The 14,011-nt window shown below is 52.4% G+C and overlaps 1 protein-coding gene across 1 annotated transcript in view; it reads right to left on the minus strand.

Annotated features, from left to right (window-relative positions):
- FAM178B (family with sequence similarity 178 member B) overlaps positions 1-878 on the minus strand; it is a 46,542-nt gene extending 45,664 nt beyond the window's left edge. Inside the window, exon 1 of the mRNA XM_030827396.1 lies at positions 801-878. Within this exon, the coding sequence (XP_030683256.1) occupies positions 801-862 (62 nt within the window). The 5' untranslated portion in view covers positions 863-878. The remainder of the gene's footprint in view (positions 1-800) is intronic.
- Between the last annotated feature and the right edge of the window lie 13,133 nt (positions 879-14,011).

Consider the following 14,011-nt stretch of genomic DNA (forward strand, 5'->3'; position numbering starts at 1 on the left):
GATTTGCTTCCAATTCTTTTTATTTTTGAGATGGAGTTTCTCTCGTTGCCCAGGCTAGAGTGCAATGGCGCAATCTCAGCTCACTGCAACCTCTACCTCCCGGTTTCAAGCGATTCTCCTGCCTCAGCCTCCACGCCTGGCTAATTTTTGTATTTTTTGTAGAGACGGGGTTTTGCCATGTTAGCCAGGCTGGTCTCAAACTCCTGACCTCAGGTGATCCACCCGCCTCAGCCTCCCAAAGTGCTGGCATTACAGGCATGAGCCACTGCGTCCAGCCTTTTTTTGTTGTTGTTTTTTTGAGATGGAGTCTCGCTCTGTCGCCCAGGCTGGAGTGCAGTGGTGCCATCTCGGCTCACTACAACCTCTGCCTCTCAGGGTCAGGCAATTCTCCTGTCTCAGCCTCCTGAGTAGATGGGACTACAGGTGTCCACCATCATGCCCAGCTGATTTTTTTGTATTTTTAGTAGAGATGGGGTTTCACCATGTTGGTCAGGCTGGTCTGGAACTCCTGATCTCAAATGATCTGCCTGCCTCAGCCTCCCAAAAGTGCTGGGATTATAGGCGCCATGCCTCGCCCCAATTCTTTCTTGTGCAAGAACCAAGAACCCTCTCTTGGGGCCTAGATCAGGACCTGTTTCTGGTAACATAGTTTCTGTAGCATCCGGCCCACGGCCAGCACAGTGCCTGCCATGGTGCTGAGCTCGCCGGAGATTCTCCGTGACGCTCCTGGAATTAAGCTGCTGAATGAGCCTGAACTACGAGCCGAGAATGCCCTGCATGAGGCAGGCGGCTTGACTCACCTTGCAGATGTAGCCCAGGCTGATGTCCAAGGCAACCTCTTGGGGAGCGTCCTGCTCCTCATTCTCACTCAGGCCAGCCTCACCTGGAAGCACCCTGTGGTAAGACAACAGTGACGATGGGAAACCCAGGAAAGGGCACAGGGGCAGGAGTGAGGTGCAAAGTGGGATGCTGTTGCCCTGAGGCTGCTCATCTGCTGGACACAGCAAATTCTTCCACACAGATGATCTCATGCAGTTTCTCAGGGCCAAGAATCCAGGACAGCTCTGTTGGGTGGTCCTGGCTTGGGAGTCTCTCGGATGTTGCCCTCAAGATGTTGGGTGGGGCTGCGGTCACCTGAGCCTGACTAGGCTGGAGGGCCTGCCTCCCGGCTCACTCACCTGGTCACTGATCCACAGGCCCCAGGGCCTCTCCACAGGGTTTCTCCACATGGCCGCTGGTTCTCCAAAGCCAGTGGTGAAAGAGAGAGGGAGAGAGAATATGCCCAAGACAGAGCCGCAGCCTTCCACAACCTAACCTTGAAAGTGACATCCCATCTCTTCTGCTGGTCACACAGGCCCAACCTGACTTGGTGTAGGAGGAGGCTACAGAACTATGTGAACTCTAGGAGTGGGGGACACATTGTGGGGGCTCCCTGGGGACTGGCTCCCACATGCTACCATTCAGGTGAGGCCTCTAGCTTTAGTTTTCCAGGACTTGGAAACCAGAAAATCACACTTCCAATCCCCCCAAAGTCCTTGAGTTCTCCCTGGGTCTGTTCCACAAGGGTGAGCCTGTATACACTGCAAAGTGCACCACGTGGTAGCTGACACGGGGGCTGGCTCACAAGCCAACAAATATGGGGGAAATCAGAATAAAACATCCCTAAAAACCCCCTCCAAAGGTGTCACCCTGAGCTGATGTGCTGTCTGCTGACAAGACCTGCATGGCCAGTTTCCCCGAGTGATGGACCCGATCTGGCTGAGCACCAGATGATGTTAGAGACCAGGGCTGGGAAAGAAAAATCCCCCCCTTTAAAGATCAAGCCACACGCAGGGTGGTGAGATGCTTACGATGAGGGGGACCTTGGTGGGGCTTAGTGGATGGCAGTCTCATCACCCTTTCCACAAGCCTCCCTCCCAGGCACGCGCTCACAGGACGAGAGCCTGGGCAGGATCAACTTCATCCTCTCTATGGCCGAATATACATTGTTGTTTTCAAGTATGCTAAGTGAGCTTATGATGAGGGTCCCCTCTGCTGTCTCATCCACTTCTCCACTCTTAAGAAATGGCTTAAGCTTCCTGCTAACAGTGGTAAGTGAAGATATTGACGACAACCACACTGCTGATGACAGCAGGCTCTATGCAGCCCCCTGGCACAGGGGAGGAAGAGCGCTGTCCTACAGCTCCTGTGAAGTCTCTGCTCTTCTCTGCTTGGCACTGGTGCTGAGCTCAGAGGGGAAGGAGGAGAGATCTGTCTCTGAGGTACCAGGAAGTTGGTGCCAACAAACCAAACTTGGTGGGGGAGTGGAAACTGCAGCTGGGCTCAGTCCTTCTTCCAGATTTCAGCATTTATTAGGGCCACAACTGAATGGGTAAGGCTGGCATTTGCACATCTGGGCACAGGCTGGGCCTGCGCCAGTACGTGAGGGGGAGCTCTGGTTCATACCAGCCTTGAGCGTGCAACGCGCACAGCCATAGGTGGGTGTGTTTTCAGGCTTCTCAGCATGGGGCACCCAGAGTCGACTACAAATATCTGCAGGAAAGAGATGCTGCCAAGGGGAGAAGGAACGTTGAAGGTGTGAGGTGGTGACACGTGTTTTTTGAGCTGGAGAGAGGAGTGTGGCTGTGGGGAGAGCCCTGTCCTCCTTGGAAAGAAATGTCAGCCTTCCCAGGTGAATGCCTGGCTGGCCAGAGTTCCAGAACTTTGTGGGCCCAGGACTCATGGGCAATATAATGGGGGTCCTCTAATCCTTGCCTTTCAGAGGAATCACTTGACTGAACTGCTGGCATCTGCGGCTGCTGTTCTGAGATGCAGCATCAGCTGATCCCCAAAACTCCACCACTGCTGCCAGCAAGGGGCCACAGCCCCGGAATTCAACAGCTTATCTATTATCCCTGCTCCCCTCCTGGGCTCAGCAGGTTAGAGTGAGCTGATGGTCCCACCATTAGACTCTATGAGCAAAGCAGCTTCATCAGTCCCACGCCTGGCTCCAGGGTCTGTGGCCAGCACAAGGGACATGTCACCGGCCTCTACCCAGGTCTCCACATCTTCTTCCCCCAAAAGTTGAAAAAATAATGAAGTTACCATCTGTATGGCATTCTGACATTCTCAGAGGGAAGATGGCAGGTACAGTGTATGAGCACCACTACCACCGTAACCAACAGCTGCCTCTTTAACCAATTGCCCCCTCGCTTGATAGGACGCCCTGTCGACATGTTAATTGTCATGTATTTACCCCTTTGGCCTCTGCACCAGGCTGCTCCTTTGAAAACCAAGTGGCTGGCGGGGCGTGGTGGCTCATGCCTGTAATCCCAGCACTCTGGGAGGCCGAGGCAGGCAGATCACCTGAGGTCAGGAGTTCAAGACCAGCCCGGCCAACATGGTGAAACCCCATCGCTACTAATAATACAAAAATTAGCTGGTCATGGTGATGGACGCCTGCAATCCCAGCTACTTAGGAGGCTGAGGCGGGAGGATTGCTTGAGCCCGGGAGGCAGAGGTTGCAGTGAGCCGTGATCGCACCACTGCACTCCAGCCTGGGCAACAAGAGTGAAACTCTGTCTCAAAAAAAAAAAGAAGAAAAGAAAAGAAAACCAAGTGGCCAAGGCTTCTGGCACCAGGAAACAGCTCCAGGCTCTTGGTCATCAGCAGCCAGGCCTGTGCATTGGAGCAGGGCTCTAACTTCAGCTGGGCTTGGTAGCAGGAACAGCCTTGGAGGACCATGCACAGCTACCTAAGGACCTCCTTTGTGCTCCTGGGGGAGATGGGGGCACCTGGCAAGGCCCATTCTGGGTTGCAGCTTGGTCATGAGCCCCTCTGAGGATGCTGATGAGCTCCCACACCAACCGCTTCCCATTCATATCCACGCTCCATCCTTTCCTTGAAACGTCCTCCCGTTTCCCCTCCCCAGTCTCATCACTGAGCAGAGGGCCACTGTTTCCAACAAGGTGGACGCCAAGAGATCTGCATGGCCCAGCTGCGGAAGGACTGCATCTTTCTGAAGGGAAATCCGGAAGCGCTAGATGGGAGATGGTGATGGCTTTTAAGGAAATCCAAGATTAGGAAGAAATGTTAGAAGACTTGTCTTTCTCAGAGCAACTAGAGAGACAGCCCAGTCACGGTGGGGCCATGCACAGACGTCTGAGGCCCTCATTTTGAGCCCTGGCCATTGTGAGGCGCTGTGGGTAGCCCAGGAGAAGCCCCAGAGGTATCCGTTCCCCTGGATGGAGGCATCCCTGGAAGCCAGCAGAAAAAAGGTGCCTGGGCGGAACCAGCTCGCACAAGACAGCCTCTGAGTTGGTGAGGAGCCAGGATGAGAAGGAACACAGGGAGAAGATAGCCTGCTGTGGGGTTTCTCTTGTGGCCCATGCATCCATGAAGGATGCCATACCCTTGGGGAGGAGATGCTGGAACCTCCTTGATGCTTCCCGAATACTCCGGAGGAGTCATCCTCCAATCCATGACACAATGCAGCAGCCCAGGAAACCTACCCAGGCATTTTCGCCATCCTCCTACCCCAAGGAAGACACGGGGAGGGGCTCCAGGCAGGAAAGCCTCCCCAGCCCTGAGGGGCTTGGCAGGTGGTCCCCCGCCTGCTCCCAGAGCCAGGAGCAGGGAAATCAGCCCTGCAGCTGTCAGCCAGGTCATCGAGGGTAGTTCTGAATCCTCTGATGGGAAATGGCGTCAACAGCCAGGCCAAGGTCTGGGGCCCAAAGGAGGTAGATGTTAAAACGGTGTGTCTGGGACACGACATGAGGCCCTGGCAGCTCCCTGGGCCCAATCTAGGACAACACAGCCCTGCTTTCCTCCCACACAAGGCTTAACTGCGCCTGGGAAAGCTGAAGTCTGCGTGCCGGGGTTTGTGTCCCAAAGTACTTGAGATGATGTGTTTAAAGGGCCACAGTTCTCATCCCTCCTGCCCACTCTGCCTCTGGAGACAACAGATTTGTCACGCAGCATGAAGGGCAGGCCGCAGTCAAATCCTGGGAGAACCGGGAAGCAGTGGGGGAAGCAGCTCTTTGCAGAGCAGAGCGAGACCCAGTGGCTATGTCTCCAGTGCCACCTCCCACTCCCAGGAGAACACAGGGACACTCATCACAGCAATCACAAGTGGCTCTTCTGGACTCCACGGCCCCTGCCTGCCTCAGACGTTCATTTGTTTTTCTGAGTGTAATTCTCTCCCCCGCTCATCCAAGACTGTGTGCGACTGCAGCTCTGTGCCAGGAGGAGGCAAGTGGCTCATTACACCAGACATGGAGCTGCGAGCTCCGGGAGGGAAAGGGGCAGGAGCGCGGCAGGCTGGTACATGTGTAGGGTATTTATAGCAGAGCTGAGTGCGGTTTGGCTTGGCAGACAATTGCTAAACACAGTCGTGGAACAGGTTCTTAGGACAGCTCCCACTTTCCATGCAGAGGAACATCTGCCCGCCGAGGCGAGGGAAGGGGGGCCTGGCACCTCCTGGGGCTGAGGGATTGTCAGCGGGAAGCATGGGGAGGGAGTTCTATACAACAGCCCCTCCAGGCTTCAAAACACTCTGTTCCATCTCAAGTCACCTTCTCCAAGGGTTCTCAAGAGAATTTGGATGTGCTAAGATTTGTAGAACAAGATGATGATATATAACACTTTTACGACCTTAAGCTAAGTCACCATCCGCCCACCAGAGCTATTTATGCATCACGTGGCGCTCCTCCTCGCAGGCAGGGAGCAAGCATAGGCAAATGATCATGACTGTCCACAAGCAAGCCAGCCCCGGGCTCAACGGGGGCACTCACAACACAAAACTTAGGGTTGTGGGAACGTAAAAGCATGCCCTGCTGTTCCTGAGTGGATACTAGGTAACGGGCCAAACAAGTGGCTTGAAGAGACTCAAGGGACTGGGACGTGTCTGCAAGGATACTAACCAGGCTGCGAAGTCTGGGTTTCACCAGAGAGTGGGGGCAGCACGGGCTGAGTCAGGAAGTGCCAAAAACAGGCTCATCCATCCCGGGGGCTTCCCATCTCCCTGAGGCTGGGAGCAAGGAAATTCCTTCTTGGTGTGAGACTCAGATCCACAGGTGTGTGGTTGTTTTGTAATTCCCTACACATGGGATACAGCCTGAGTCCAGCAACTTCCCAACAAACAAGAGAACAGGTGGCTGGGCGTGGGGTGGCTCATACCTGTAATCTCAGCATTTTGGGAGGCCAAAGCAGAAGGATCGCTTGAGCCTAAGAGTTCAAGACTAGCCTGGACAACGTAGGGAGACCCCCCGCCGCCACCTCTACAAAAAATTTAAAAAATTTGCCAGGCGTGGTGTTGTGTGCCTGTAGTCCCAGCTACTCAGGAGGCTGAGGTGGGAGGATCACTTAAGCCTGGGAGGTGGAGGCCGCAGTGAGCTATGACTGTACCCCTGTATTCCAGTTCTGAGTGACAGAGAGAGACCCTGTCTCTTAAAAAAAAAAAATGAAAGAAAAAGGCAGCGAGGAAGGAGAAGTACTCACCTGCCACCGTGCCAAAAGGGCCCCAGAGGGTACAGGGCAGGACTGTGGGCACCCAGGCTGTGGAATGCCTCCCTGACTTCTTGCAGTGAGGGGCACCACAGGTGCTTGTCTTCATCTGTCAGGCCAAAAGGGAGCAGAGAGTTAGAGTGGGGAACGGAGGGCAGGGCGCACCATTCCCACGAAAGGGGCTGGCTGTGACCCCTGGCCCAAGATAACCAGTTTTTGCCTTCTCTGGCACCACAGGTGTTATCTGGGAAAATGAAGCAACTGGTGGTTTCCAAGTACTTCTGGAGCTTTGTGAATTTCAATGTTTTCTTGAATATTCTCTTACCTGGTCTTCAAGGTATGGCTGCACTTGGGACAACCGCTCCCTGACCATCTGGCCATCCAAATCAGGCAGTGATCAGGGTGTTCGGCTGCCCACAGCCAAGTGACACGAAGAGTTCTGTACCAGAGGCCCTGAGCTACAAGGCTCACTGAACACCAGGTTCACGTCCTTAGACTCTCCGCTGCAAAGCACTGAGGCTGGCACTCAGCCCACTGCAGCCTCTGCAGCACTCTTGCTGCTGCAACATTTGGGCATCCCCAGTCCACCATCCCTGCTGAGAGCACACCTCGCCTGCCTCCCACAGCCTGGGGTGTGTCTCCTCAGCAAGTGTGCGCTATGGGGACCAGTTTCCCTTGACCAATTTAACCAAACATTAATGATAAAGTCTGACCACATCGGCCAGGCACAGTGGCTCACACCTGTAATCCTGGCACTTTCGGAGACTGAGGCAGGCGGATTGCCTGAGCTCAAGGAGTTCGAGACTAGCCTGGGCAACATGGTGAAACCCCATCTCTATTAAAATACAAAAGAAATTAGCCGAACATGGCGGCATGAGCCTGTAGTCCCAGCTACTCAGGAGGCTGAGGCAGGATAATTGCTTGAACTCGGGAGGCGGAGGTTGTAATGAGCTGAGATCGAGCCACTGCACTCCAGCACTCCAGCCTGGGCGATACATCAAGACTCCGTCTCTCCAATTAAAAAAAAAGAAAGAAAGAAAAAAAAAATCTGACCACATCAACAAACAGGGAGAACCTTACATACTCAGGGCCTTTTTTTCCATCAGACTACTTAAGGACATTTTTGTAAGCGGGAAAGTAGAAAGATAAAAAAGAATGGGTCCAGGCATCTTCTCCAAGGATGGCTGCCCAAGACCTCCTACCCCACGTGTTCTCTGCACCGTGAGCTCCCACACCCCGTCCACTCGCAGAGCCTATGTTTCCACTCTGCTCTCATTCCCCAACATTGTCCGACTTAGCAGTTGACTTGCTTCTCCTTCTGTCTCTCCCCGGTAGAACAGGAGTCCCACGAGGGCAGGGGCCACATGTGTGTTGGTCACATCTCTACAGGCCCCATGCCTAAAAACGTGGCCAGTGCATGGAAGAATTAGAATGAATGAATGGAGAGAATCCAAAACAAATCTGACCAAGTACTACACAGCTAAGAGGGTGCTATGTTCTGAGTGTTTATGTATAGCCTCCAAAGCTCATATGTTGAAATTTAATCCCAAGTGTGATAGCATCAAGAGGTGGGGCCTCTGGGAGGAAAATTAGGTCATGAGAATGGAGCTCTCACAAATGGGATCAGTGCCCTGATAAAGAAAGGAGGCCTGAGGGAGCTGGTTGCCCCTTTTACCCTTCTGCCACATGAGGAATTGGCCAGAAGACCTCCTCTCTGGGGCAGAGAGCAGCTCTCACCAGACACCAAAGTTGCTGGTACCTTGATCTTGGACTTCCCAGCCTCCAGAACTGTAAGCAATAAATTTCCCAGTTTATAAATTACCCAGTCTAAGGTACTTTGTCATAGCATCTCAAATGGACCATAACAGGGAGACTGAAAACAAGTCATAAGATGGGCTGGCAGTAACCAGAAGGCAGATGTTAAATTTGACAATGGGTGGGGCATCAGAATCAAGAACCTGGAAGCTGAGTTAGGGATATATCAGAACCACATACGTGAGCCTTCACCATTCTAGAGGGTGAGTGTCCCACCCTGAGGACCCACTTCAGCACACTCCACTGTGTTCAGGAACTAGCCAGGTGTGGAAGATAAAAAGGCAAGCTAGAGGAGACCTTGACCTCAAGTAGCTCACGGTCTAGGAGGAACAGAAGTCAGATCAAGAAATACAAGTGAATGTCTTTATGCAAAAATCAAAGCAGGTAAAAGGTACAGAGCCTTCTCAGAGGAGCGGATGTTACTTGGGGGTAGTGAGGGGACAAGACAAGGAACAAGAAAATGTGGAAGGTGGAATGGGAATGTCTCTTTTCTGACACAGAGACAGAAAAGACGGAGGCAGGGCAGCACAAAGCAGCATGGCATGTCAAGACTGGAGGCACAACAGGCACAAAGCAGGGAGGGCTGCAGCGGGGTGGGGACTTCCGCAAGGACCACTGTAAGAATCAGTTTCCTAAGCTCACTGAAAAGTGCTGGCAACAGTCCTGCCCAGCTGCAGTGCTGGCAGACGGCAGGACGGCGGGCAGAGGGTCTCTGAAACTTGCCCAAGGACATTTCTTCGGCAGGCATCGAGTATCCCTCTTTGGAAATGTATATGGGTTGAGACTCACCAAACAAGTAATTAGACTCTTGGAGGAGGAAAAACTTTCTTGTTTGCTTGTTTTTTCCCCTCTCGGGCAACTTAACAAGTAAAGAGTGGTAATGATACCCCTTACTCGCCTCACAAACGAGCTAGGAAGAATGAAGTCTGCAAAACACAATGAGACTCTACTGGAAAGAGAGAACTGTTCACCAGGGCCTTCGGGGGACTGCGCACGTATGTGCATGCACCTGTGGGCGGGCAGATGAACTTTCCAGGGAGGGAAAGACAATCAACCTAGGGCAAGGCCCCAGGAGGCCCAGGTGGGCTGGAACCTCCTGCCAGCAGCCTCAAACCCAAAGGGGGTTGTGCCCGCCTCCCCTTGAGATCCCCACCCCAGCCCACACAAGGGCATCTTCTGCTGTGAAACCCCCTGACTCACAGGCAGCAGTGCCCACTCTGCCAGCCTCCAGCCAGGCGTCATCCCTTCTCCCCTCTCCCACCCAGCAACTGCTCCACAGCACAGCATAACCCAGGCCAAGGTGTCAGGAGCAGTGTCAGAGGAGGGGTCTGGGAGGCCTCAGGACAGTTCAGTCCCCATCAGCAGCCCTGAAGGCTGGTGACTTGAGGACAGGAAAATACCACCCCAGAGCCCATAATTAACACTGCCTAGAAGTGGGCCATGCACTCAGCTTTTCCTGAACTCTGTTTGTCCCCGATGAGGGCTTTCTGGAGAGCTGACACAGAGGAAACTCAGACACCAGGCTGCCAGGCTCCAGCTCCCCAACTCAGTTCCTCCAGGCACACAACAGTCGTTTTAGGTGATGCCCAGGGGAGCACCGGAGCACTGTGTCTTTTAAAGTGCCAGCATGGGCTGGGCATGGTGGCTCACGCCTGTAATCCCAGCACTTTGGGAGGCTGAGGTGGGTGGATCACCTGAGGTCAGGAGTTCGAGACCAGCCTGGTCAATGTGGTGAAACCCTGTCTCTACTAAAAATACAAAAATAAATTAGCCAGGCGTCGTGGTGGGTGCCTTTAATCCCAGCTACTTAGGAGGCTGACGCAGGAGAATTGCTTGAACCCAGAAGGCAAAGGTTGCAGTGAGTTGAAATCGTGCCACTGCACCCCAGCCTGTGCAACAGAGTGAGACTCCGTCTCAAAAAAAAAAAAAAAAAAAAAAAAAAAAAGGCCAGGCGTGGTGGCTCACACCTGTAATCCCAGCACTTTGGGAGGCGGAGGCAGGCGGATCACAAGGTCAGGAATTTGAGACCAGCCTGACCAACATGGTGAAACCCTGCCTCTACTAAAAATACAAAAATCAGCCGGGCATGGTAGTGCACGCCTGTAATCCCAGCTACTCGGGAGGCTGAGGCAGAAGAACTGCTTGAACCCGGGAGATGGAGGTTGCAGTGGGCCAAGATCGCGCCACTGCACTCCAGCCTGGGCAACAAAGCGAGACTCCGTCTCATAAAAAAATAAATAAATAAATAAGTAAATAAATAAATTGCCAGCGTGAACAGCCCAAAGCCTCTGGGCTCTGTGTAGAAGCCGTGAGTCTGCAGGCGTCCCTTTAGGTTACCCTTCTGGGATGGAACTGACACTTGGGGGTGTGGGGGGAAGACAGAGGAAGAAAATCGTCGGGCCTAAAATAAAAGTGACTTTTCCATCTGTGTCGTGGAAGAAGCTGTTAATTCACTACCGTTCTCCTGGCACCCCTTACATGGAATTGGAAATCCATGCACATCCCGAGAACCTCTTCAGCCACTGGAAGCGCCAGCCTCAGCTCCAAGACCTGGCTCCTGCGCCCGTTCTGGGCCTCCCTCATGCCCCGTGTCCTCATCCTGGGCCTTAGGGCTTTGGTGGCAGGAGACTGGGTTTGCAGGCTCCATTCTTATCCTCCCCAACCCCCAAATCAAACAGCTAATGAGCTCTGCTGGGTGGCTGCACTGGGAGGGCCAAGCAGCACCATCTGCCTGAGTTCTAGTTCTGTGAACCCGAGATACCACAGGAGGAGGGGAGGTCCCCATCAGCCTTAACGGGCAAGGGGGCCAGGAAGCTGGTTCCTAAAGGAAAGCAAGCTACCCATCCCACTGGGTCCCATCCTAACTGGAGTGCAGGGCTCACGATGTTTACGGGAGGCTTAAAATCCAATTCTTTCATATCCTCCCAAATCTAATCACTTATCTTCCCGCAGCACTTTTCTACTTAAATTTAAACTTGTTTCAATATTGCCAGCTTTAGTCAATTAGCTTTAGCTTTAGTCATTTCAACCGTGCATTCACTCAGCAAATGGCAAGCAAACACCAGGTGCTGTTCTAAATGCCAGGGACCCAGCAGTGAACAAAACACAAAGCAGCCCCGCTCTCGGGTTGCTGGTGTTGGGTGGGGGACACACAACGCACACCTGAAAGATACATACACACAATGATGCTGGGTGGCATCCGTGGCTGGGAGGAAGGGTGGTCAGGGGACGCTGGAGCACCCTGAGTGACTTGGGGAGCCTGGCAGAGACCTGAGGCCAGGGAGCCCTGCTGTCTTCTAGGCTGAGCAAGGAGGCCAGGGTGCTGGAGTGGGTGCAAGGCCCAGGGGCTGGAGGTGAGGATGGAGAGGCGGATGGGGGCGAGAGAGACGCAGATCAGCTGGCCTGGAAGACTGGGGCAAGGACCAGGGATGAAGGGAAGCCACTGGACTTGTAAACAGGGAGTGTCATTACCAAAGGGAGCCAGGTCCTCAACAACAACAACAACAACAAATCCTGTATCCCCAAACTATGACATATCCATTTCCTATTTTAAAAACATGCACATTTTGTTGCCCTGATGACAGTGTAAGCACAGGACGCAGGCAGACCGGCGTTCTCCCAAAGAGTGCCACTGAGAAAACCATGTGTCTAGGGAGACACTGAGAAATGCTGGCTGCTTGCTGTTCCTGGTCTCTCTCTCACCGGCTCTTTTCCAGACCTGTACCTACATTCTTTTGGAACCTTCTTTTTGTTTCTTCTCTACCCTGCAGCCAGCTCTGAGGGTGCCTTTATTTTCCTTTTTCTCCCCACTTACCCTGAGCCCAAGGCCTTTCCTGTGGTGCCCCTGACAACCTCCCTACCTTGCTATAACCAACTCTGCACCCGCCAACATCATCTCTATAGGCCTCTGGCCTTACTCACGGGAATGTGTACAGGGCAGGTGATGCCATCCCCAGGGCACCTCTCCTTTCCCCTGCCCTTCTGTAACTCACACCACTGCCTGGTGTCACCTAATACCAGCAAGCACTCGAGGCCCCCGGTGTGTGAGACAGAGCGGCATCGTGCCAAACCACAGAACCACTCATATCTGCTAGAATTAGGTTTGGCTACAAATAACAAAAAGGAACAAAATTAAAACAAAAACCAAAACAAAAGAAAAAAACCCACCCGGCTTTCAAAAAGCTAGAATTTTATTCTCTGATGAAAAAGAAGTCTGCAAGTAGGCAGGTCACAGCCGGTGCAGAGACCCGACTGTACCTGCAGGATCTCAGGAGCCCATCTCTCGGCTCTGCTGTTCTTAGCACGTGCCTCTCATGCTCAAGGTCACATCATGGTCCAGCACGGCTGGTAGAGGCCCAGCTGTTATGGCTCAGCTCCAAGCAATCACCTTCTCATTTGGCCACCTAAACATGCATTGTTGGTTGTTTTTAAGGATACAGGGCTCCCTCAGTATGACTCAGGAAGGTAGTAGTAGCAAGTTTGGAAAGCAAAAGGTTGAGACTGGTTTAGACTCAACCTAAGAGTTTCCCAGTAATATCCACGAATGAATGATCTACCAGATACTCACCCAGTTTGGATTTTTGGGTTTTGTTTTAATTTTTGTTTGAAGACGGAGTCTTGCTCTGTCGCCTAGGCTGGAGTGCAGTGGCACTATCTCAGCTCACTGCAACCTCTGCCTCCTGGGTTCAAGCAATTCTCCTGCCTCAGCCTCCCAAGTAGCTGGGATTACAGGCACACACCACCATGCTTGGCTAATTTTTTTGTATTTTTAGTAGAGACAGGGTTTCACCATGTTGGCCAGGCTGGTCTCGAACTCCTGACCTCAGGTGATCACCTGCCTCAGCCTCCCAAAGTGCTAGGATTATAGGCGGGTGCCACTGCGCCCTGCCAGCCCCAGTTTGGATTTTTGAACTGCAGGGTTTTGGAATATGCCTGATCTCTGGAATAACATGAAACAGAGACATCAAATGCTAGCAGGAAAGTGGAGCAACAGGAACTTTCATTCATTGCTGGTGAGAATGTAAAACGGAACTTTGGAAAATAGTCTGGCTGCTTCTTACACAGCTAAACGGACTCTTACCGTACGACCTAGCAATTGTGCTCCTTGGTATTTACTCAAATAAACTGTAAATTTATGCCCACACAAAAAGCTGTACATAAATGTTTACAGCAGCTTTATCCAAAATTGTCAAAAATTGGAGGCAAACAATGTGGCCTTCAAGAGATGAACAAATAAACTATGGTGCAACTACATAATAGAATATTATTCAGCAATAAAAAAGGAATGAGCTATCAAGCCACGAAAAGGCATGGAAAAACCTGAAATGCTTACTTCTGAGTGAAAGAAGCCAATGTGAAAAGACTACAGACTGTGTGATTCCAACTATAGGATATCTGAAAAAGGCAAACCTGTAGAGACAGTGACAACACCAGTGCTTGCCAGGAACTTGGGTGGGATGGGGGCGTGGGGGGTGAAGCAGGGGGCAAGGAGGATAGGATGAACAGGTAGAACTGAGGACATTTTTAGGGCAATGAAGCTATTCTGTATGATACAGTAAGGATAAGCGTGTCTATACATTTTTTTTTTTTTTTTTTTTTTTTGAGACGGAGTCTCACTCTGTCTCCCAGGCTGGAGTGTCGTGGCGCAATCTCGGCTCCCTACAACCTCCGCCTCCTGAGTTCAAGCAATTCTCCTGCCTCAGTCTCCCAAGTA

This window comes from Nomascus leucogenys, chromosome 14 (genome assembly GCF_006542625.1).
Source record: "Nomascus leucogenys isolate Asia chromosome 14, Asia_NLE_v1, whole genome shotgun sequence".
Lineage (NCBI taxonomy): Eukaryota > Metazoa > Chordata > Mammalia > Primates > Hylobatidae > Nomascus > Nomascus leucogenys.